The sequence below is a fragment of the Oncorhynchus masou genome, chromosome 23 (assembly GCF_036934945.1).
Source record: "Oncorhynchus masou masou isolate Uvic2021 chromosome 23, UVic_Omas_1.1, whole genome shotgun sequence".
Classification (NCBI taxonomy): Eukaryota; Metazoa; Chordata; class Actinopteri; order Salmoniformes; family Salmonidae; genus Oncorhynchus; species Oncorhynchus masou.
The window spans coordinates 56,438,845-56,464,519 of NC_088234.1; the positions used below are offsets into that span (position 1 = coordinate 56,438,845).

Here is a 25,675-nt window from a genome sequence, read left to right on the forward strand (position 1 = left end):
ATTTGGGTTAAACAGCCATTCCGGATATTTGTTTACCTATAGGATTTTCTGCATTTGGAACTAGAAGTGTACCATGGTCAGGAAACCTCTGAATTACTATTTTATATAACAGCAGCTTGCACAAGCTAGGTAGAATTTTTTTGGTTCCCATTTGCGCATATGTTTGCTGGAACAAATGACCTCCCCAATGACTGCATGCGTTGGACCAAAATCTCAAAACGTATTAGCTTTAATTGCTGGATACAAAGCCTTTTAAAGTATATTCTGATGAAAGAGGAAGCTGAGTGTGTATCAAGCACCTGACTGGAAAGCAAGATGGAAAAGGGGGAAAGAGAGAGGAACAGCGTGTAAGAGAGGAGAGAGACAGAGAGGAGAGAAGTCTGGTGTATTTTCAGTTGTTTGCTGATGTGTTAACCGATTATGTATTTTTTTCTTCTTGGGGGATAAGAGCACCTTCTGTTCTTTAGTTTTATCTTCTCTTATTTTCATTTCTCTGTGATGTAGCATGGTGAAAAACTACACAGAAACGGCTTCATCTCGTGGAGAATACACCCAAGGACAGTAAAATGAGGCCTTTCCTATGATGACCCGAATGGGACCATAATAATTAGATAGTTACCATGACAAAGAGACAATTATGGTTATAATGGCAACCTTTAAAGTGTTACCAATGTAATTACGCCAATAATTGAAGCCTTTGGAGCTCAGATTTGCATCATAGGATATCTGAATGCCGAATACAATCTATCTGTCAGTTTTTTTAGTCTGAGTTCTGTCTAGGAGCAAAGAAAGGTCTGTTTGCCAGTGAGAACTGAGGAGCAAATCATTTTTATAGTAGATTAACTAGATGAAATTGATTAGATCAGTCTTTTTACTCATTGTTTCTGAAATGCATCCTTTCTGAATAGGTTGTTTGCGTTGTCAAGAGACACATTGACAAGCTTTCAGTAGGATTCAGCTGCTACCCAAATCCCTGGTTGTATCAATGATACATTTATTGTAATAACCTATAGTATAGTGATTACTCAGACAGTTGTCCATGTCTCCTCTCCAGGGAGGTCCATGGGAACCACATGCTGCCAGCTGTGAAGGACAACAGTGGAAGTCATGGCTCACCTATCAGCGGGAAGCTGAAGGGCCTCTACTTCAGCTGCAACACAGAGTTCAACACAGGCAAGCCCCCCCAGGACTCCCCCTACGGCCGCACACGCTTTGAGATCCAGGCTGAGACCCTGTTCAACCCCAAGACTAACCTCTACTTCGGGGACTTCTACTGCATGTACACGGCCTACCACTACGTCATCCTAGTGCTGGCCCCACAGGGCTCGCCCGGCGATGACTTCTGTAAGGCAAAGCTGCAAGCACTCGACATCACCAACAACCACTTCCTGACTTGCACGGTGGACGAGGAGGCGGGCGACGGGGCACTGGTTTTCCGGCACGCCCAGGATGTGATCCTGGAGGTGATCTACACAGAGCCCGTAGACCTGGTGCTGGGCACGGTGGCAGAGATCAGCGGGCACCAGCTCATGAGCCTGTCTACCGTCAACGCCAAGAAGGACCCCAGCTGCAAGACCTGCAACATCAGCGTGGGACGCTAGTGGGAGACTGGACTGCACCTGTGCTACACACACGCAACCCCAACCTATATCCTCAAAGGACCACCCTCCCAAAAGAAGAACATTGCAGGAGAGGGACCCAGACTGTGAAAGACATTTAACAACAGGGTAGGGTGCTAGAATTCCCAGTCCATATACACACGCACATCATCCATTTTCCTTTTCAACCTCATAGGAACCACCCTTCCAAAAGTGTGGCATTCTGTTCATCCCTCCCGTTGTCCCCATCAGAAGAGAAACCATGCAAAAGAGGGAGGAGCCCCAACTGAAAGATCTACAGCTGAAGTGTGGGATCCTAACAAGCCTTGGTCAGCATCATCCAAACCGCTAGCCAAAACTGACTGATCCGAACAAGCCTTGGTCAGCATCATCCAAACCGCTAGCCAAAACTGACTGATCCGAACAAGCCTTGGTCAGCATCATCCAAACCGCTAGCCAAAACTGACTGATCCGAACAAGCCTTGGTCAGCATCATCCAAACCGATAGCCAAAACTGACTGATCCGAACAAGCCTTGGTCAGCATCATCCAAACCGATAGCTAACACTGACTGATCCCTTTAAATGTTCTAACCAAACATTGTTCCATGCATGTATTCACACAGCTTTTCTCATTGATTTTCTCTTCTGTTGTTTTTCAAACGTTTCCTTTTCCCGTTGACCTCTTCAAATGTTCTGTTGTTCACTTCAGTCCAGGTAGACAGATGGTTGTGTTCCTGTTTTCCCATCTCTCCTGGAAGGCGTTCGAATGGTTCAGATCCGACAGATCTAAGTTACTCCTCCCTCTATCGGCAGAGACTGGTACTAATTTAGAGCTGCAGTGTCATCATCTTTATGCCAAAGGTAACACAAAAGGACAACTTGCTGTAGAATAACAATACTAATGCAACAGCCACTAAAAGCATATTAACTCGGAGATCAAGTTGAACTACTTGGTAACCATTAAGAGCATGATGCAGTATGTACAGCATGACTTTGAAAACTGAGTCTGTCAGTTCCTCTACCATAGCTACCCCCTTCTGCAATGTTATGTGGCGGTGACGTCTCACTCTACCATAGCTACCCTTCTGCAATGTTACGTTTGATTTATTCTAGTTATAAGGAAACCATAAACTGTGTTTAGTAAAGTAATGTGAAAAAATATTTATTTTTTACTGATATATACACATATAAACCAGAAGTGCACAATGTCAAAAGCTCTGATCCTAGTAAACAATTGCATTTTTGGATGAAAAACACAAAAAGGAGAAAACACAGATTTGAGTAACTTGCACTATGCCAACATTCACAAGTTATTTTTTTTCCAAGGTAATGTATAACTTGAATTGCCACAATTCATCATATCAACTATGAACTATTACATATCATAGTACAATGTGGGACTAAAAACGGATTGACATGCACAAACATTCTACAGGATTGTCGGATTGTGTATTCGGATGACATATCCCCCTTGCCAAGATTGCACTTTTCAAAGAGCAGCATTTTAACGTAGTAGACCACGTTACGTACCTGTTATATCGACATTAGTTTGGCAAGAACAAAATGCAAGTAACAATAAAGTGCCATAAAATAGCTTAGAATAGCATAAAATAACATTTATCTAACATCAACCGTGATATATATTTGTTCTCTTTTTTCCTTAAAATGAAAGTGTTACACTCGCTACATCAGTTGCAGAAAAAAAGTATAATTTGTCATGAATAACAAAGGACTTGTTAAGGGACTAAAAATAGCTGGATGTGGCCCAGCAATTCTTGCATCATCTTGCCATCACTCTTAACCAAAGTGTGAGTCAGTCAACATCAAAGTCATTTAAAGTGCATCACCATGTAAGCATCGCATGAAACATGACCAGAAGTACCGGTATCTCACTTTGAAATTTGTTCTGGAAAAAAAATGATCCAATAAAGTGAGCCAAAAAAAAACTGTTTCAAAATAAAAGTCCCACTGTGAAGGAAGCTCAAACAGTCTTCGGAGTATCCCGTTTACTGAGCAGGACTTCCAGCAAACGGAGTTTAGCTTTTAAGTTCTTGTACTCGCAGTACTCCTCTGCCATGGGCCCACGGTCCTCTTTCTGGGCAGCCCTTTAAAGACGAGGAAGAGAAAAATACTAACTTAACATTTCAGATAAGCTGCAGCTTTCATTACTGGTATAGTCCCTGTGTTGCCTTATTCAGATAACTTTGTACAGTAAGTATTGTAATCGGAACATTTTATTTTACTTTCAAAAACCGCTACATGTACAACATATGTGTATAGTTCAGAGCAGTTGTCTCTCTCTCCGTCTCTCTCTCAAGTACTTCTTTGTGTCGTATTAACGTCAGTAAATGTGCATCACGCTGTTGTGATTCTGCTGAATTCTTCTGGTGGATGTTTTATTTTATTTTTCACAAGGCGTTGTTGAACTATGAAAACCAAATGTTCCAGTTTATTAAAGGAAAAGCAAACAGTGAAGTGTAACGAGTCTTACCGGCCGGTCTGTGTGTAGAAGTGGTCCTCAAAGGCTCGGAGAGCTGAACGGAGTCTCTTCTTCTCAGCTCGCGTCACCCTCAGCTGCTCCAGTAACTCTGACCTACAGTACAGTAGAAGTGGTCAGGGAGAGGACTGAATACATACAGCAAGGCCTCAACACTTCACTTGCCCAATCCCAAATCAACCCCTATGCACTGGCGAGAGAAGTTACAACTGGGAGAGAATACCTTGATGCCTCGTGCAGTGTTGCCGTGGTGACATTGGGCGGCTGTAGACCTTTGATCTCCTCCAGAGGTGACACCAGGGGCATATTAGCCACTTCACTATGCGGCAGACGCAGTGACTCATCTGAAGACACAAAACGCAGCGCTGTATGAGGTAGCCAGGTGCTGTCCTTCACACACTCTTCATCAGAACCCTCCTCTTCCTCCTATAGGGAAACAGAGCACAGAGGCTGAGAGACTGTAGTTAGTGTGTGTGTGTGTGTGTGTGTGTGTGTGTGTGTGTGTGTGTGTGTGTGTGTGTGTGTGTGAGTGAGACAGACTCACTATGGTGGTGATGACAGGGATGGTGGTGGGTGAACACAGAAGCTGCTGTTTGACCTGGCGGTAGCGATCATAGAGAGGCTTCATCAGAGTCTTCTCCTGTCTGGTGCTCTGAAAACACACACATACATGGTTAAAAAAAATGTCATTGAGAAGCTACACAAAATAGGACATTTACAAGGAACACTGGGCAGTCTTACCGGTCGCCCATACAGGCTCTCAAAGTAGAGCAGACACTTCTGCAGGGTGACCTTCTCCACAGCCATCTGAGCTGGAGTCATCTCCTGCAAGAACACAGCAGTGGTAATACAGTCAGCCACCAGGCCAGAACCAAACTCATACACAACACCACAATTACACTGACAGAATAACACCCTCTGGTGGGTGGCGTGCACACCACCCACAGCTTCCAAGTATATTACTAGCTAATAGTATGTTACAATCCAGAGATAACAAGGTAGACGAAATTAAGGCAAGGGTTGCTTTACAGAGAGACATCAGGGATTGTAACATACTCAGTTTCACGTAAACATGGCTCTCTCGGGATATGCTGTCGGAGTCGGTACAGCCACCGGGATTATTTTTGCGTCGCACCGACATAAATTAACATCTCTCCAATAAGAAGAAGAGTGGGTGTATATGTTTCATGCCTAACGCTCGTGGTGTAATTGTAACAACATACAGGAACTCATGTGGCCAACAACCTCCTTCCCTCAGTAAGAGCATTGAAGATGGTCGTGGCTGGGTCTTCCAGCATGACAACGACCCGAAACACACAGCCAGGGCAACTAAGGAGTGGCTCCATAAGAAGCATCTCAAGGTCCTGGAGTGGCTTAGCCAGACCTGAACCCAATAGAAAATCTTTGGAGGGAGCTGAAAGTCCGTATTGCCCAGTGACAGCCCCGAAACCTGAAGGATCTGGAGAAGGTCTGTATGGAGGAGTGGGCCAAAATCCCTGCTGCAGTGTGTGCGCAAACCTGGTCAAGAACTAAAGGAAACGTATGATCTCTGTAATTGTAAACAAAGGTTTCTGTACCAAATATTAAGTTCTGCTTTTCTGATGTATCAAATACTTATGTCATGCAATAATGTGATCATTATCAGGATGTGATCATCCCCCCCCCTTGGGTTGTGCCGTGGCGGAGATCTTTGTCGGCTATACTCAGCCTTGTCTCAGGATGGTAAGTTGGTGGTTGAAGATATCCCTCTAGTGGTGTGGGGGCTGTGCTTTGGCAAAGTGGGTGGGGTTATATCCTTCCTGTTTGGCCCTGTCCGGGGTGTCCTCGGATGTGGCCACCGTGTCTCCTGACCCCTCCTGTCTCAGCCTCCAGTATTTATGCTGCAGTAGTTTGTGTCGGGGGGCTAGGTTCAGTTTGTTATATCTGGAGTACTTCTGTCCTATTCGGTGTCCTGTGTGAATTTAAGTGTGCTCTCTCTAATTCTCTTTCTTTCTCTCTCTCGGAGGACCTGAGCCCTAGGACCATGCCTCAGGACTACCTGACATGATGACTCCTTGCTGTCCCCAGTCCACCTGGCCGTGCTGCTGCTCCAGTTTCAACTGTTCTGCCTTATTATTATTGGACCATGCTGGTCATTTATGAACATTTGAACATCTTGGCCATGTTCTGTTATAATCTCCACCCGGCACAGCCAGAAGAGGACTGGCCACCCCACATAGCCTGGTTCCTCTCTAGGTTTCTTCCTAGGTTTTGGCCTTTCTAGGGAGTTTTTCCTAGCCACCGTGCTTCTACACCTGCATTGCTTGCTGTTTGGGGTTTTAGGCTGGGTTTCTGTACAACACTTTGAGATATCAGCTGATGTACGAAGGGCTATATAAATAAATGGTATTTTATTTGAATAAAATGCTAATTAATTACATAAAAATTATTACAATGTGATGTTCTGTATTTTTGTTTTAGATTCCGTCTGTCACAGTTGAAGTGTACCTATGATAACAATTACAGACCTCTACATGCTTTGTAAGTAGGAAAACCTGCAAAATCATTTTATCAGCATATTGATTGTACTCTTAACTTCTGCGATGCATACAAAGCCCTCCCTCGCCCTTCCTTTCGGCAAATTTGACCACGACTCCATTTTGCTCCTACCTTCCTATGGGCAGAAACTCAAACAGGACGTACCCGTGATGAGGACTATTCAAAGCCGGTCTGACCAATCGGAATCCACGCTTCAAGATTGATTACGGGGACTGGGACATGTTCCGGGTAGCCTCAGAGAATAAAATCGATTTATATACACTGATTCGGTGAGTGAGTTTATAAGGAAGTGCATAGGAGATTTTGTACCCACTGATTATTAAAACCTACCCTAACCAGAAACCGTGGCTAGATGGCAGCATTAGTGCAAAACTGAAAGCGTGAACCACCGCATTTAACCATGGAAAGGTAACTGGGAATATGGCCGAATACAAAGTGTAGTTATTCCATCTGCAAAGCAATCAAACAGGCAAAATGTCAGTATAGAGACAAAGTGGAGTCGCAACGGCTCAGACACGAGATGTATGTCGCAGGGTCTACAGACAGTTACAAACTACACGTCTTGCTTCCAGAAAAACTAAACATGCAACAGCGCCTCCTCAACCTCAAGAGGCTGAAGAAATGTGGCTTGTCACCTCAAACCCTCACAAACTTTTACAGATGCACAAATGAGAGCATCCTGTCAAGCTGCATCACCGCCTGGTACGGCAAATGCACAGCCCACAACCGCAGGGCTCTCCAGAAGGTGGTGCTGTCTGCACAACGCATCACCGGGGGGAAAACTACCTGCCCTCCAGGACACCTTCAGCACAGGAAGGCCAAAAAGATCATCAAGGACAACAACCAACCGAGCCACTGCCTATTCACCCAGCTACCATCCAGAAGGTGAGGTCAGTACAGGTGCATCAAAGCTGGGACCGAGAGACTGAAAAATGGCTTCTATCTCAAGGCCATCAGACTGTTAAACAGCCATCACTAACACGGAAAGGCTGCTGCCTACATACACACTTGAAATCATTTGCCACTTTAATAAATGGATCACTAGTCACTTTAATAATGTTTACATATCTTGCATTACTCATCTCAAATGTATATACTGTATTCTATACCATCTATTGCATCTTGCCTATCCTGCTCGGTCATTGCTCATCCATATTTTTATATTCTTATTCCATTCCTTTACTTAGATTTGTGCGTATTAGGCAGTTGTTGTGGAATTGTTAGATTACTTGTTAGATATTGCTACACTGTCGGAACTAGAAGTACAAGCATTTCGCTACACTCACAATAACATCTGCTAACCATGTGTATGTGACCAATAACATTTGAGCTAATCAAGAGTAGCCTAATCTTTGTTAGAGAATAGGTCCTTTCACAGCCTATATGCACATTTCCATCGTATTACCACTATGTGGGGTTTTACCTTGATGTTATCAGGCAGTTCCTCCTCCTCTCGTTTCTCCATCAGTCTCTTCATCAGGCTATCAATGGTCTCCTCCAGTGAGGGTTTGTTGTTACTGTTGTGGTAGTGTTCCATCGGCCCCTTGGGTTCACTTGTGGACCTGCATGTCCCTGTGTTTCCCCCTTTGTGCTGCTCTCTGAGCCCCTCTGCACACTGTTTCAGCTTCAGCTCTACACAGGTTTCCATTTGATAATATACAACAGCCATACAAATATCAATATAGATTCAGAATACATGTCCTTCCTCCACAAAGAAAAAAACATAAAAAAATAATGAATATAAACAACATTCTACAGCCACCAAGTGGTGTGTCTTGGTGTTACATTCAGCATCTATTCACACATGGGTTTCTAAACACATCTGATTGCACCTCGTCAAGGACTCACCTTTGAGCTGCTTTCGAGACTTGGTGAGGTCCCGCATCAGTCTAGACACCTCAGGATGGGCAGTCCTATCATTGTGTGCTGGCTGTCACAGAAAAACAACACACACCTCATGAATATATTACACATAGAAAAAAGTATGTTCATCATACTGTATCTGGCAAACTATATCCTATCATTATTATCAGTCCATAAACACTAGGTGGAGCCACACTAAATATATGCGCTATACTGGATGAAGAAGTACAGCCCTGGAAAAGACAGAAGTGTAATGGTTGTAAACGTCCAGTAGGTGAAGTCTTGTCCTTGAATCGGTCTACAATTTTTCTCATTTGTGTACAAGCAATTTTTGGATCTGCGTTGAAAAGTATCTATAGCAGAACAGCAATAATCAAATGCTTGAATACATTTACAGAACTTCTGATAATTGTCTTGCCTTAGTACCTGATTGGCATATCTTAGAACACCTTTCACAAAACTTTAAATGTCATCAGTGGGGGAAAAAAGCAATGTTAAGTGTTCACAGAATATAACGCATTGTTTTCATCGGAAGAGAAATGTGTGTAATTGTGTTCACTGTCTCCGCAAACAATATGCTTATTTTTTTTAATCAGGAATAATATTTGATGTGTATGATATTTCTTGGTGAAATATGCATAAAAGGAGTGTAAATCCCCATAATTCTGCACCTTTGTAGCTGAACATTTTGAAAATCTACAACATTTTTGCAAAAAATGCTGGATTTCATCTTCCAAAGGCTCTGTGCAGCTGGTATTGGGCTGACTTTGCGCTTTAGGAAAGGAAACTGAAGTTAAGTCTGCTTCTCAGCCCCAGACAGCTGAGACAGACAGAGAGGTAGAAAGAGAGCGTGATTTGAACAGTCTAAACTGGCCTGGCATAGAGGGAGAGGAGATATGACTGTCTGGCTTTGATTCTCTCACTCAGCAGAAGAAAATACATTCCTTTGTCTTTATGTGACAGTCTTCACTAAAACCATCATCAGTCAAACCATGGATTCATTCAGAAACTAAAAGGTTGGGCTCTGGGCTACAATGGGGTTGTAAATAATGTTTCACGGTTTCACTGTCTCACCCTGTACTGTCTCTCTTGCTCAAAGTGCTCCTCGAAGCGTCTGATCCTCTTCCTCACGTTCTGGATGTGTCTGTTGAGCGTTGTGACCGATGGAGCCTTGTTAGCGCCCTCTGCTGGTTCAGTCCTCACTGTGTAGTGAGCCCTGAGGAGGGAGGGAGAGCTTGAATGGTAAATTACCATTATCCATTACATACCGTACAAACACATCCAGCACCACCACACACACACAAATACAAAAACTGAACAAACACACAACACTTGGACACGGTCTCATACATCCTGATGTGTTGTGAGCAGGGTGGGGAGGGGGCCGTTTCAGGGTCCGTGTTGAAGCGATGGCCCAAGCTGAGGTTGTGGCTGCGGGGGGACGGTACGGGACAGTCACCCACTGCAAGACGCTGAAGGAGAGGACTGGGACTAGGGGTCATCAGACACTCACTGCTACTGCCCTCAGAGAGAGACACGGAGGGCCTCTGGACCGGACTAGCTTCTGACAGAGAGCAGAGGGAGGAGAGAAAGAGACAACAGTGGTCAAAGTACATCAATTAAATGAAGACCAACAGGTTTGAAATGATATAAAAGCTAGCAATGTAATTGTGCACCTGTCCTATTCACCCTCTGGATGACAGACATACATAATCCATGTCTCAAGGCTTACAAATCCTTCTTGAACCTATCTCTTCCCCCTCATCTACACTGATTGAAGTGGATTTAACAATTTACATCAATAAGGGATCATAGTTTTCACCAGGACTCACCTGGTCAGTCTATGTCAAAAACAACGGACTTCACTTCAGTCCTTCACTTTGGTCCTTTGTAGCTCAGTTGGTAGAGCATGGTGTTCACAACACAAGGGTAGTTGTTTTGATTCCTGGGAATACCCATATTGTAAAATGTATACACGCATGACTGTAAGTCACATTGGATAAAAGTGTCTGCTAAATGGCATATTTTATATTATACACTGAGTGTACAAAACATTAGGAATTGCTCTTTCCATGACATAGACTGACCAGGTGAATCGAGGTAAAAGATATGATCCCTTATTGATGTCACTTGTTAAATCCACTTCAATCAGTGTAGAACGGGAGGAGACAGGTTAAAGAAGGATTCTTAAGCCTTAAGACAATTGAAACATAGATAGTGTATGTGTGCCATTCAGAGGGTGAATGGGCAAGACAAAAGATTTAAGTGCCTTTGAATAGGGCCTGGTAGTAGGTGCCAGGCGCACTGGTTTGAGCATGTCAAGAACTGCAACGCTGTTGGGTTTTTCACGCTCAACAGTTTTCTGTGTATATCAAGAATAGTCCACCACCCAAAGGACATCCAGCCAACTTGACACAACTGTGGGAAGCATTGGAGTCTACATGGTCCAGCAAGTGCCTCCCGGGTGGCGCAGTGGTCTAAGGCACTGCATCACAGTGCTAGCTGTGACACCAGAGACTCTGGGTTTGAGCCCAGGCTCTGTCGCAGCCGGCCACGACCGGGAGTCCTATGGGGCACCTCACAATTGGCCTAGCGTCGTCCGTGTTAGGGAGGGTTTGGCAGGCAGGGATATCCTTGTCTCATCGCGCACTAGCGACTCCTGTGGCAGGCCAGGCACAGTGCACGCTGACCAGGTCGCTAGGTGTACGGTGTTTCCACCGACACATTGGTGCGGCTGGCTTCCGGGTTGGATGCGCGCTGTGTTAAGAAGCAGTGCGGCTTGGTTGGGTTGTGTTTCGGAGGACGCATGGCTCTCGACCTTCGCCTCTTCCGAGTCCGTATGGGAGTTGCAGCGATGAGAGGATACAGTTGGAGTATTGGCCCACATTCACAAAGAGTGAAGGAGTGCTCGTCTATGATCAGTTTTGTTTTTTAAATCAAGATGAATAGGGGGGGGGTGGCTGATCCTAGATCAGCACTCCTACTCTGAGACGATTTGTGTATACGGACAAGACAATAACTACTAACAATTGGATACCATGAAATTGGGGGAAAAAAGGGTGTAAAAGTTAATTAATTAATTAAGAATATAAAAAAACATGGTCCAGCATTCCTGTGTAACGCTTTCGACACCTTGTAGAGTCCATGCCCTGATGAATTGAGGCTGTTCTGAGGGCAGAGGGGGGCTGCAACTCTATATTAGTAAGGTGTTCCTAATTTGGTATACTCAGTGTATATTACTTCATATCCAGAATATATTAAAAATATATCCGCCCGTATACACAAATCGTCTCAGAGTAGGAGTGCTGATCTAGGATCAGCCACCCCCCCCTATTCATCTTGATTTAAAAAACAAAACTGATCATAGACGAGCACTCCTTCACTCTTTGTGAATGTGGGCCAATACTCCAACTGTATCCTGGTGCATCGTGACTCAACTAGCAAGCATGAGACACACCCACCCAAAGCGAATACTGAGAGAGCTTATATCATCCATAAGACTGATACTATTCATAAGACTGATACTAACCATAAGACTGATACTAACCATAAGACTGATACTAACCTTAAGACTGATACTAACCATAAGACTGATATCATCCAAAGGACCGATACTAACCATAAGACTGATATCATCCATAAGACTGATACTATACTAACCATAAGACTGATACTAACCATAAGACTGATACTAACCTTAAGACTGATACTAACCATAAGACTGATATCATCCATAAGACTGATACTAACCATAAGACTGATATCATCCATAAGACTGATACTAAACATAAGACTGATACTAACCATAAGACTGATATCATCAGTAAAAATTATACTAACCATAAGAGTGATATCATCCATAAGACTGATACTAAACAAAAGACTGATACTAACCATAAGACTGATATCATCCATAAGACTGATACTAACCATAAGACTGATACTAAACTTAAGACTGATACTAAACATAAGACTGATATCATCCATAAGACTGATATCATCCATAAGACTGATAATAACCATAAGACCTATATCATCCATAAGACTGATACTAAACATAAGACTGATAAATCTAATCTAATCAAATCAAATTTTATTTGTCACATACACATGGTTAGCAGATGTTAATGCGAGTGTAGCGAAATGCTTGTGCTTCTAGTTCCGACAATGCAGTAATAACCAACAAGTAATCTAACTAACAATTCCTAAACTACTGTCTTATACACAGTGTAAGGGGATAAAGAATATGTACATAAAGGATATATGAATGAGTGATGGTACAGAGCAGCATAGGCAAGATACAGTAGATGGTATCGAGTACAGTATATACATATGAGATGAGTATGTAAACAAAGTGGCATAGTTAAAGTGGCTAGTGATACATGTATTACATAAGGATGCAGTCGATGATATAGAGTACAGTATATACGTATGCATATGAGATGAATAATGTAGGGTAAGTAACATTATATAAGGTAGCATTGTTTAAAGTGGCTAGTGATATATTTACATCATTTCCCATCAATTCCCATTATTAAAGTGGCTGGAGTTGAGTCAGTGTCAGTGTGTTGGCAGCAGCCACTCAATGTTAGTGGTGGCTGTTTAACAGTCTGATGGCCTTGAGATAGAAGCTGTTTTTCAGACTCTCGGTCCCAGCTTTGATGCACCTGTACTGACCTCGCCTTCTGGATGATAGCGGGGTGAACAGGCAGTGGCTCGGGTGGTTGATGTCCTTGATGATCTTTATGGCCTTCCTGTAACATCGGGTGGTGTAGGTGTCCTGGAGGGCAGGTAGTTTGCCCCCGGTGATGCGTTGTGCAGACCTCACTACCCTCTGGAGAGCCTTACGGTTGAGGGCGGAGCAGTTGCCGTACCAGGCGGTGATACAGCCCGCCAGGATGCTCTCGATTGTGCATCTGTAGAAGTTTGTGAGTGCTTTTGGTGACAAGCCAAATTTTTCAGCCTCCTGAGGTTGAAGAGGCGCTGCTGCGCCTTCTTCACGATGCTGTCTGTGTGAGTGGACCAATTCAGTTTGTCTGTGATGTGTATGCCGAGGAACTTAAAACTTGCTACTCTCTCCACTACTGTTCCATCGATGTGGATAGGGGTGTTCCCTCTGCTGTTTCCTGAAGTCCACAATCATCTCCTTAGTTTTGTTGACGTTGAGTGTGAGGTTATTTTCCTGACACCACACTCCGAGGGCCCTCACCTCCTCCCTGTAGGCCGTCTCGTCGTTGTTGGTAATCAAGCCTACCACTGTTGTGTCGTCCGCAAACTTGATGATTGAGTTGGAGGCGTGCGTGGCCACGCAGTCGTGGGTGAACAGGGAGTACAGGAGAGGGCTCAGAACGCACCCTTGTGGGGCCCCGGTGTTGAGGATCAGCGGGGAGGAGATGTTGTTACCTACTCTCACCACCTGGGGGCGGCCCGTCAGGAAGTCCAGTACCCAGTTGCACAGGGCGGGGTCGAGACCCAGGGTCTCGAGCTTGATGACGAGCTTGGAGGGTACTATGGTGTTGAATGGCGAGCTGTAGTCGATGAACAGCATTCTCACATAGGTATTCCTCTTGTCCAGATGGGTTAGGGCAGTGTGCAGTGTGGTTGAGATTGCATCGTCTGTGGACCTATTTGAGCGGTAAGCAACTTGGAGTGGGTCTAGGGTGTCAGGTAGGGTGGAGGTGATATGGTCCTTGACTAGTCGCTCAAAGCACTTCATGATGACGGAAGTGAGTGCTACGGGCGGTAGTCGTTTAGCTCAGTTACCTTAGCTTTCTTGGGAACAGGAACAATGGTGGCCCTCTTAAAGCATGTGGGAACAGCAGACTGGTATAGGGATTGATTGAATATGTCCGTAAACACACCAGCCAGCTGGTCTGCGCATGCTCTGAGGGCGCGGCTGGGGATGCCTTCTGGGCCTGCAGCCTTGCGAGGGTTAACACGTTTAAATGTTTTACTCACCTCGGCTGCAGTGAAGGAGAGACCGCATTTTTCCGTTGCAGGCAGTGTCAGTGGCACTGTATTGTCCTCAAAGCGGGCAAAAAAGTTATTTAGTCTGCCTGGGAGCAAGACATCCTGGTCCGTGACTGGGCTGAATTTCTTCCTGTAGTCTGTGATTGACTGTAGACCCTGTCACATGCCTCTTGTGTCTGAGCCGTTGAATTGGGATTCTACTTTGTCTCTGTACTGACGCTTAGCTTGTTTGATAGCCTTACGGAGGGAATAGCTGCATTGTTTGTATTCAGTCATGTTACCAGACACCTTGCCCTGATTGAAAGCAGTGGTTCGCGCTTTCAGTTTCACGCGAATGCTGCCATCAATCCAAGGTTTCTGGTTAGGGAATGTTTTAATCGTTGCTATGGGAACGACATCTTCAACGCACGTTCTAATGAACTCGCACACCGAATCAGCGTATTCGTCAATGTTGTTATCTGACGCAATACGAAACATGTCCCAGTCCACGTGATGGAAGCAGTCTTGGAGTGTGGAGTCAGCTTGGTCGGACCAGCGTTGGACAGACCTCAGCATGGGAGCTTCTTTTTTTAGCTTTTGTCTGTAGGCAGGTATCAGCAAAATGGAGTCGTGTCAGCTTTTCCGAAAGGGGGGCGGGGCAGGGCCTTATATGCGTCGCGGAAGTTAGAGTAACAGTGATCCAAGGTTTTTCCGCCCCTGGTTGCGCAATCGATATGCTGATAAAATTTAGGGAGTCTTGTTTTCAGATTAGCCTTGTTAAAATCCCCAACAACAATGAATGCAGCCTCCGGATAAATGGTTTCCAGTTTGCAAAGAGTTAAATAAAGTTTGTTCAGAGCCATCGATGTGTCTGCTTGGGGGGGGATATATACGGCTGTGATTATAATCGAAGAGAAGTATCTTGGTAGATAATGCGGTCTACATTTGATTGTGAGGAATTCTAAATCAGGTGAACAGAAGGATTTGAGTTCCTGTATGTTTCTTTCATCGCACCATGCCTCGTTAGCCATAAGGCATACACCCCCACCCCTCTTCTTACCAGAAAGGTGTTTGTTTCTGTCGGCGCGATGCGTGGAGAAACCCGTTGGCTGCACCGCTTCGGATAGCGTCTCTCCAGTGAGCCATGTTTCCGTGAAGCACAGAACGTTACAGTCTCTGATGTCCCTCTGGAATGCTACCCTTGCTCGGATTTCATCAACCTTGTTGTCAAGAGACTGGACATTGGCAAGAAGAATGCTAGGAAGTGGGGCACGATGTGCCCGTCTCCGTAGTCTGACCAGAAGACCGCCATGTTTCCCTCTTTTTCGGAGTCGTTTTTTTGGGTCGCTGCATGCGATCCATTCCGTTGTCCTGTTTGTAAGGCAGAACACAGGATCCGTGTCGCGAAAAACATATTCTTGATCGTACTGATAGTGAGTTGACGCTGATCTTATATACAGTAGTTCTTCTCGACTGTATGTAATGAAACCTAAGATGACCTGGGGTATTAATGTAAGAAATAACACGTAAAAAAAACAAAAAACTGCATAGTTTCCTAGGAACGCGAAGCGAGGCGGCCGTCTCTGTCGGCGCCGGAAGTAAGTAATACTAACCATAAGACTGATATCATCCATAAGACTGATATCATACATAAGACTGATACTAACCATAAGACCTATATCATCCATAAGACTGATACTATTCATAAGACTGATATCATCCATAAGACTGATATCATACATAAGACTGATACTAACCATAAGACTGATATCATCCATAAGACTGATATCATACATAAGACTGATACTAACCATAAGACTGATATCATCCATAAGACTGATATCATCCATAAGACTGATACTAACCATAAGACTGATACTAACCATAAGACTGACACTAACCATAAGACTGATATCATCCATAAGACTGACACTAACCATAAGACTGATATCATCCATAAGACCGATACTAACCATAAGACTGATATCATCCATAAGACCGATACTAACCATAAGATTGATACTAACCATAAGACTGATATCATCCATAAGACTGATACTAACCATAAGACTGATACTAACCTTAAGACTGATACTAAACATAAGACTGATATCACCCATAAGACTGATATCATCCATAAGACTGATACTAACCATAAGACCTATATCATCCATAAGACTGATACTATTCATAAGACTGATATCATCCATAAGACTGATGCTAACCATAAGACTGATGATAACCATAAGACTGATATCATCCATAAGACTGATATCATCCATAAGACTGATATCATCCATAAGACTGATACTAACCATGAGACTGATACTAACCATGAGACTGATATCATCCATAAGACTGATACTAACCATAAGATTGATATCATCCATAAGACTGGTACTCACCATAAGACTGATACAAACCATAACACTGATATCATCCATAAGACTGATACAAACCATAAAACAAACGAAGACAGATGAAGAGACACGATTGATTCACTGAAACAAGCACTATATATATATATCATAGTGTACAAGATATCACACAGTGAAAAAATAACAAATATGCTCACAAGGAGATGAGAGTTTATAAAAATATGGAGAGAGAAGGTGCTGTTCTCCTACCTGTCAGTGAGGTACTGATGATGTCCTGTTCCTGTTTTGGGAGGGAGTGGAGGGATGGGGTTAGGTTCTGGTGGTCCTTGGTACAAGGGGGGTGATCCAGGTCCTCCTGAGGGGTTCCGGGTGGCGAGGGGCACAGCTCAGCCTCCAGAGCTTGCTGCTTGAGGGAGGGGCTCTGGAAACAGAAGCAGAACATGTCTTCAGAATGAGGGTTCTGGGGGAGGGTGCTGACTCTCTGTCTGGGGTTGGTGGAGAGGTTGGAGAAAGCCTGATGCTGGCCCTGGGCTTGTCCTGAGGGGAAGCGATCCTGTGTTGTGTCCGTGTGCCCCACACCTCAGTTATCAAAGTGTAAGACGTGACGTTAACGGTCACGTAATGGGGCTCGTCTCAGTTCAGCTCTCTCCTTGGCTTCATCAGATCTGGGTCCACATGTGATCCCAGTTGTTCGATCCCTGTGTGTGCGACAGCGTTCTCCGATTCCTCAGAACGGTGAGATCCCTTCGGGCGTAGTATCACTGTGTGTTCTCCTTATCACTCCTCTATTCCCTGATTCAGTAGAATCCATAGATGTGTTTTCCCGGTCTGTCTGCTTTCCCAGTGATCCATCTACTGCTCCAGCTCTCCTCCACATGGATTATTCATAGCGCCAGGGAAACGTCAGGAAAACCACGCGTGTGGGAATATGATGTGGGGGGGCGTCTCCGTGGTAACGTTGTGAGGCTGAGCATTCTAACTGGAGAGCAGAGGCTGACGTTGTTAGCTCAGTGTGAGCAGCAGTACTAGGATAAAATGTCTTTATATGCATAAATATGGGCTAGGGTGGGGGAAAGAGTGGTTCATTTAGTTTCGTTTGACATCATGATTTGGTGATGTTCTAGAACCTCCCGCTCGGCGTGTGCGTCAGAGGAGAAAGATGAGAGGGAGGGGGCTGTTACTCACACACATACACACGCACAAACGCTAACACACACTAACCAGTATGGACACACACTAGCCTTTAGCCAATGCAAAAGTATTCCACTTCAGAAAAAATATATACTGTAGTATGAATTAAAAAGACACATCTTTAATTAACTCATTATCTAATATGAGAACTGATGTAAACCATTATATTTTGAGCTGTTCAAAAATACCCATACATCAACATGTTTTTGTCGTTGTATTTGTCACTCTTCTCATTATAAATTATAAGATGTAGCTTGATATCGTGTCTCATGTCATAAATGAAATACTATCTTGACTTTCAGAGGATATAGTTACCTTTTCAGAGTCAGACAGGTTTATTCCATCGGCCATCTTTATTCGGGTCATGCTGAAAATTAAACATATTACGTTGAAAGAAATCAACTGCAAAGCTATTACAGTAAATAAATAAAACTGTTATATGATTCCATTTGTTACAGGTCAGAATGGGCATATTAAAATAATATTTAATGGGATATCATAATATCTGACTATCATAAGCGGTTTTGACGAAGGATGCGTTTACACAGGCAACCAATTAGGATTTTTTTTTTCAGTTTTGAAAAAGATCTGTTGTGAAAAGATCTGATGTGATTGGTCAAAATAACAATTAGTGGAAAAAAGATCAGAATTGGGCTGCCTTTGCAAATGCAGCCTAAGAGCCCTGGGTGATAAATAATATAATGCTTTTCAATTAATGGTGATGGCTACAATTATCATAAGTTAAATCAATGAAGAATCTAGTTCCATACAATAACAATTAGTTAAATCAATTAAGAATTTAGCTGCATTTAGCAGCAGTACATTACAGGCAGTAGGCAGTGCTGTGCCACCCTGGTACTGGGTAAGTGTATGTTCCACGTGACTAGATATGACTGTCGTTATTTGGACTGGAATTATATCCGAGTCATGACTGTAGGCACTGCTGTGTTCTGTTAACCTACTTCTGCAGTACTGAGCTCAGCTAGTGGAGAGAATCTGATCTGCAGGAAACCAATGCTGAATTCAAAACAACATACAGAGAAAAAGGCATTGCCACAGATTTGTCTGGCCAGTCCAAATTTAGAACTCCTGTTTCTACACAACTATGTCTGACCTAGCTACAATTGTTGTAGCCTTGTCATGAGTTTTTATTGGTTATTGCTTTTGGAGCGCTTTGAGATTTTTTTTGTAATGAAAAGCGCTATAGAAGTCCAATAAATACATTATTATATGTCCTTATATTCTTAACATCAGTTAATACCTATTTAGTGAAGTGGGCTAAGAATATATTAAGAATGAGGGATAATGTTTCACAAACTGAATACATTATTTACGATTGTTTTGTAGAATTGTTTTATTATCCATTTTCTGTGACGCTGTAATGATGACAATCAGGCTAGTTCGTTTCCAGGTCCATTATTTGGAATCTTGGTCCTACGTTCGCTGTACCTACATTGACATCATACAGGTTTCCCTTATGCATGTCAGTGGTACACTTCAACTGTGACAGACAAAATGAGAAAAAAAAAACTGAAAATCACATTGTTAGGATTTTTAATGAATTTATTTGCAAATTATGGTGGAAAATAAGTATTTTGTCACCTACAAACAAGCAAGATTTCTGGCTCTCACAGACCTGTAACTTCTTCTTTAAGAGGCTCCTCTGTCCTCCACTCGTTACCTGTATTAATGGCACCTGTTTGAACTTGTTATCAGTATAAAAGACACCTGTCCACAACCTCAAACAGTCACACTCCAAACTCCACTATGGCCAAGACCAAAGCGCTGTCAAAGGACACCAGAAACAAAACTGTAGACCTGCACCAGGCTGGGAAGACAGAATCTGCAATAGGTAAGCAGCTTGGTTTGAAGAAATCAACTGTGGGGGCAATTATTAGGAAATGGAAGACATACAAGACCACTGATAATCTCCCTCGATCTGGGGCTCCACGCAAGATCTCACCCCGTGGGGTCAAAATGATCACAAGAACGGTGAGCAAAAATCCCAGAACCACATGGGGGGACCTAGTGAATGACCTGCAGAGAACTGAGACCAAAGTAACAAACCCTACCATCAGTAACACACTACCCAGCCAGGGACTCAAATCCTGCAGTGCCAGACGTGTCCCCCTGCTTAAGCCAGTACATGTCCAGGCCCATCTGAAGTTTGCTAGAGAGCATTTGGATGATCCAGAAGAAGATTGGGAGAATGTCATATGGTCAGATGAAACCAAAATATAACTTTTTGGTAAAAACTCAACTCGTCGTGTTTGGAGGACAAAGAATGCTGAGTTGCATCCAAAGAACACCATACCTACTGTGAAGCATGGGGGTGGAAACATCATGCTTTGGGGCTGTTTTTCTGCAAAGGGACCAGGACGACTGATCCGTGTAAAGGAAAGAATGAATAGGGGCCATGTATCGTGAGATTCTGAGTGAAAACCTCCTTCCATCAGCAAGGGCATTGAAGATGAAACGTGGCTGGGTCTTTCAGCATGACAATGATCCCAAACACACCGCCCGGGCAACGAAGGAGTGGCTTCGTAGGAAGCATTTCAAGGTCCTGGAGTGGCTTAGCCAGTCTCTAGATCTCAACCCTATAGAAAATCTTTGGAGGGAGTTGAAAGTCCATGTTGCCTAGCAACAGCCCCAAAACGTCACTGCTCTAGAGGAGATCTGCATGGAGGAATGGGCCAAAATACCAGCAACAGTGTGTGAAAACCTTGTGAAGACTTACAGAAAACATTTGACCTCTGTCATTGCCAACAAAGGGTATATAACAAAGTATTGAGATAAATTTTTGTTATTGACCAAATACGTATTTTCCACCATAATTTGCAAATAAATTCATTAAAAATCCTACAATGTGATTTTCTGGATTTTTTTTTTTCTCTAATTTTGTCTGTCATAGTTGAAGTGTACCTATGATGAAAATTACAGGCCTCTCTCATCTTTTTAAGTGGGAGAACTTGCACAATTGGTGGCTGACTAAATACTTTTTTGCCCCACTGTACCTGTTTTTGTGCTGGTCTTGGTTCTGGGTGTCCTGAGCCTGCCAGCTCACTGCCACACACCTGATGCGCTCAGAGCTGGAGAGGTCATGATCCTAAAACCCAATACGGACCATGTCTTTATCAATAGACTGTACACAAAGACTCATTAAATGAAACACACCATACCATTATGTACTCTGAGAATATTGGCATAAATTATTGCTGCAATTTACCCATTCTGACAAATTCATATTTCACCAAACATATCTCAGCGAATGTGCACTTCTGCTCATTAGCTAGTTATTTATTTCTATAGACTGCTTAATAGGGAGCCGTGTTGCACGTCATAATTACACTGTGGTTTAGAAATAGCTCTGGATGTGTGACGATGTTAACATCGAGTCTATCACTGAATAATACAGAGTGGTAAATACATGTATACACTTAAAGTGTGTTGAGCTGAGGGTGAATCACCAATCATTTGTTTTCAAATCAAATCAAAGTTCATTTGTCACGTGTGCCGAATACAACAGGTGTAGGCCTTACAGTGAAATGCTTACTTACAGGCTCTAACCAATAGTGCAAAAAAGGTATTAGGTGAACAATGTGTAAGTAAAGAAATAAAACAACAGTAAAAAGACAGGATATATACAGTAGCGAGGCTACATACAGACACTGGTTGGTCGACCCAATTGAGGTAGTATGTACATGAATGTATAATTAAAGTGACTATGCATATATGATAAACAGAGAGTAGCAGCAGCATAAAAAGAGGGGTTCGGGGGGGCACACAATGCAAATAGTCAAGGTAGCCATTTGATTACCTGTTCAGGGGTCTTCTGGCTTGGGGGTAAAAACTGTTGAGAAGCCTTTTTGTCCTAGACTTGGCACTCTGGTACTGCTTGCCATGCCTTTTGCATTGTTATTGAGGAAAGAGATGTGTGAGAGAGAGAGCAAGAGAGGGAGAGGGAGAGAGATTGAAAGAGAGAGCGAGAGAGCGAGTGTGTGGAGGGAGATTGAAAGAGAGAGAGAAAGAGAGTAGGGGAAGAGAGAGGGAGCTCTATACACACCTGGTAATAGTCTTCTTTACTGTGGTCCATGAGTCCACAGATGGCTAAACGGGTTGTGCCCCGCTCCTTCTCTTTGTCCTCTTCCTCCTTTATGCTGGAGGAGGTAGCTGGGTCTTCCTCCTGGTGTGACCTTGTCCTGCTCAGGAAGAAATATCCAAGCTGAAGTGCATTCCTCAATACCTTTACCATAATGACCTGAGACTTGAGCAGGCAGGATAAGGTGGATCACCTGGATCTTCTCAGTAAGGACATCACAATAAAGCATTAATACATTAATAAACTGCATGTAAAGTAAGTGAACTAATGCAGGGGTCATATGGGGGAGGGTAACTAAGTGACATCATCTTCAACCTCCCCGGGGACTCTGGGACAGAGAGGGGAAAGCTCAGGAGGTATGAAGGACGGGCCACAGCACCACAGAGACCCACCTTCCCCTGAGACATCCAGGATTCTCCTCCTCATGTTGGCTAGGCTCCGCAGCTGGTCCAAGATCCTCCTCCTCCTGTTGGCTAAGCTCCCCAGCTGGTCCAGGATTCTCCTCCTCCTGTTGGCTAAGTTCCACAGCTGGTCCAGGATTCTCCTCCTCCTGTTGGTTAGGCTCCTCAGCTGGTCCAGGATCCTCCTCCTCCTGTTGGCTAGGCTCCTCAGCTGGTCCAGGATACTCCTCCTCCTGTTGGTTAGGCTCCTCAGCTGGTCCAGGATCCTCCTCCTCCTGTTGGCTAGTCTCCTCAGCTGGTCCAGGATCCTCCTTCTCCTGTTGGCTCGTCTCCCCAGCTGGTCCAGGATCCTCCTCCTCCTGTTGGTTAGGCTCCTCAGTGGGTCCAGGATCCTCCTCCTCCTGTTGGCTAGTTTCCTCAGCTGGTCCAGGATCCTCCTCCTCCTGTTGGTTAGGCTCCTCAGTGGGTCCAGGATCCTCCTCCTCCTGTTGGCTAGTCTCCTCAGCTGGTCCAGGATCCTCCTTCTCCTGTTGGCTCGTCTCCTCAGCTGGTCCAGGATCCTCCTCCTCCTGTTGGCTAAGCTCCCCAGCTGGTCCAGGATCCTCCTCCTCCTGTTGGCTAGTCTCCTCAGCTGGTCCAGGATCCTCCTTCTCCTGTTGGCTCGTCTCCTCAGCTGGTCCAGGATCCTCCTCCTCCTGTTGGCTAAGCTCCCCAGCTGGTCCAGGATCCTCCTCCTCCTGTTGGTTAGGCTCCTCAGCTGGTCCAGGATCCTCCTCCTCCTGTTGGCTCGTCTCCTCAGCTGGTCCAGGATCCTCCTCCCCCTGTTGGCTATGCTCCTCAGCTGGTCCAGGATCCTCCTCCTCCTGTTGGCTAGGCTCCCCAGCTGGTCCAGGATAAGTGGAGCAGGTGAGAACACAGCCAGGTTCTCCATCCACAACATCCTCCAACAGGTCTGGGAGCAGGTGCTGGGTGTGGGTGGTGAGGTGCGAGCCAATGTCTAAAGTCTCAGGACTACACAGAGGGGATCATACAAGTGCAATGTTAAAGGTACGAGTGATATTTGTGTTTAGCTGGAGGACATAATGCTTATTATTGTCCCCTTTTCCTCCAATAATAGCCCAAAATAATATACATTGTAAAAATTTGAGTAACAAGTTCAAGAATGGACAACAATATTCTGAAGATCCACTTGAATTAGGCTAAATTAAGCATACACCAACGCCTTTGTAAAGATTGACTTTCACAAAATCAAGAACTGTCTTCCTACTTCTGGGTGAGAACACAAGTTTTTTACTTCTTTCAGACCTCCAATTATCATCAACTCCCTGCTCTCAGCGAAACAAAACACAACTGATCTCCCAAGGTAGATATGTGTTGCCAGTAGTCTGAGAACGTAAACAAAGTGGTCTAACGCTTATGCACAGAGTTAGTAGCAGCAACTAGCATCGTGTCCACGCCGTCTCACGGTACAGAATCACGAGATAGGCTCCTGCCCCTATGGGCCATTCTGGTTCGGACAAGGCTTAGGGGAGATCGGGGTTGGTTGTCACAGTGCTAATTACTCTATATCTAAATGGTGCTCTGTAATTAATTTTAAGGTTAAAATGTGTGAATTCTTTTAAATAACTCATCCACCTGGTCAATTCACATCAGCATGAAAAAACATTGAGGTGAGGAGAATTTCTGTTTTCATAAGTAAAAAATTAATAATAATAATAATCTTTGTAAATGATTGCTATTAGGGAGTATCCATGAGTTCCTAGGTCAGTGTTTTATTCACTGTTTGAGCACACTCTGCCATCCCGGATGTCCTAGCCGTGTCTGAATCCTGGCTTAGGAAGGCCACCAAAAATCCAGAAATTTCCATCCTAACTTTAACATTTTCCGACAAGATAGAACTGCCAAAAGGGGGCGGAGTTGAAATCTACTGCAGAGATAGCCTGCAGAGTTCTGTCATACTATCCATGTCTGTGCCCAAACCATTTGAGCTTCTACTTAAAAATCCACCTTTCCAGAAACAAGTCTCTCACCGTTGACGCTTGTTATAGACCACCTTCAGCCCCCAGCTGTGCCCTGGACACCATATGTGAATTGATTGCCCCCCATCTATCTTCAGAGCTCGTACTGTTAGGTGACCTAAACTGGGACATGCTTAACACCCCGGCCGTCCTACAATCTAAACTAGATGCCCTCAATCTCACACAAATTATCAATGAATCTACCAGGTATAACCCCCAAATCGGTAAACATGGGCACCCTCATAGATATCATCCTGATCAACCTGCACTCTAAATACACCTTTGCTGTCTTCAACCAGGATCTCAGCAATCATTGCCTGCGTCCGTAATGGGTCTGCGGTCAAACGACCACCCCTCATCACTGTCAAACGCTCCCTAAAACACTTCAGCGAGCCTTTCTAATCGACCTGGCCCGGGTATCCTGGAAGGATATTGACCTCATTCCGTCAGTAGAGGATGCCTGGTTATTCTTTCAAAGTGCTTTCCTCACCATCTTAAATAAGCATGCCCCATTCCAAAAATGTTGAACCAGGAACAGATATATCCCTCGGTTCACTCCAGACCTGTCTGCCCTTGACCAGCACAAAAGCTTCCTGTGGCGTACTGCATTAGCATCGAAAAGCCCCCAAGATATGCAACTTTTCAGGGAAGTTAGGAACCAATATACACAGGCAGTTAGGAAAGCAAAGGCTAGCTTTTTCAAACAGAAATTTGCATCCTGTAGCACAAACTCCAAAAAGTTCTGGGACACTGTAAAGTCCATGGAGAATAAGAGCACCTCCTCCCAGGAAACACTGTCACCACCGATAAATCCACGATAATTGAGAATTTCAATAAGCATTTTTCTACAGCTGGCCATGCTTTCCACCTGGCTACCCCTACCTCTACCCCGTTCAACAGCTCTGCACTCTCCACAGCAACTTGCCCAAGACTCCCCAAATCCAGATAGCTGATGTTCTGAAAGAGCTGCAAAATCTGGCCACTTTTCCATATGTTTCCATCCATTTTACCTGAAATCAAAAGCCATTGCTTATTCCTATTTTTTAAGATAGAAAATGGTTGAAAAATGCATTAGTATGCCTTAGTAAATAAAATAAAATATATAGTCTTGACTCTTAGCTCATTTGACACCAAATGAGCTA

General features: G+C 44.1%; 2 protein-coding genes across 9 annotated transcripts in view; one reads left to right on the plus strand and one right to left on the minus strand.

The window, feature by feature from the left end:
- LOC135511089 (phytanoyl-CoA hydroxylase-interacting protein-like) overlaps positions 1 to 6,521 on the plus strand; it is a 24,132-nt gene extending 17,611 nt beyond the window's left edge. The window contains exons 5-6 of one of the 7 annotated variants that reach the window (XR_010451208.1): positions 1,055 to 2,460; positions 6,102 to 6,521. Coding sequence is in view for 1 of the 7 variants with exons in the window: in XM_064932611.1 (XP_064788683.1) it covers positions 1,055 to 1,601 (547 nt within the window). In the remaining 6 variants the exon portion in view is untranslated. The other 6 variants (XR_010451204.1, XR_010451205.1, XR_010451207.1 and 3 more) reach the window with 6 other exon arrangements.
- LOC135511088 (protein FAM13C-like) lies at positions 2,746 to 25,675 on the minus strand. Of its 2 annotated transcripts, none has more exons than XM_064932610.1 (15): positions 25,544 to 25,675; positions 22,507 to 23,526; positions 22,079 to 22,214; positions 21,030 to 21,121; positions 18,331 to 18,382; positions 17,074 to 17,245; positions 9,848 to 10,058; positions 9,572 to 9,713; positions 8,483 to 8,564; positions 8,058 to 8,266; positions 4,838 to 4,921; positions 4,641 to 4,748; positions 4,320 to 4,522; positions 4,091 to 4,192; positions 2,746 to 3,704 (listed from the first exon to the last, which is right to left on the minus strand). In XM_064932610.1, the coding sequence occupies exons 1-15, from the start codon at positions 25,558 to 25,560 to the stop codon at positions 3,581 to 3,583; spliced, it is 2,754 nt and encodes a 917-aa protein (XP_064788682.1). In that variant the 5' UTR covers positions 25,561 to 25,675; the 3' UTR covers positions 2,746 to 3,580. The 2 variants fall into 2 exon arrangements, with proteins under 2 accessions (XP_064788682.1, XP_064788680.1); XM_064932608.1 differs by having other exon boundaries at positions 9,848 to 10,061.

What these genes read in the sequence shown, in the direction of transcription:
- LOC135511088 (XM_064932608.1), bottom strand. An exon ending in ACCTGTCTGACTCTGAAAAG is followed by an intron (nt 17,246 to 18,330) that starts GTAACTATATCC and finishes TTCTGTTTCCAG; the next exon opens with AGCCCCTCCCTCAAGCAGCA. An exon ending in CATCAGTACCTCACTGACAG is followed by an intron (nt 10,062 to 17,073) that starts GTAGGAGAACAG and finishes GCTCTCTGTCAG; the next exon opens with AAGCTAGTCCGGTCCAGAGG.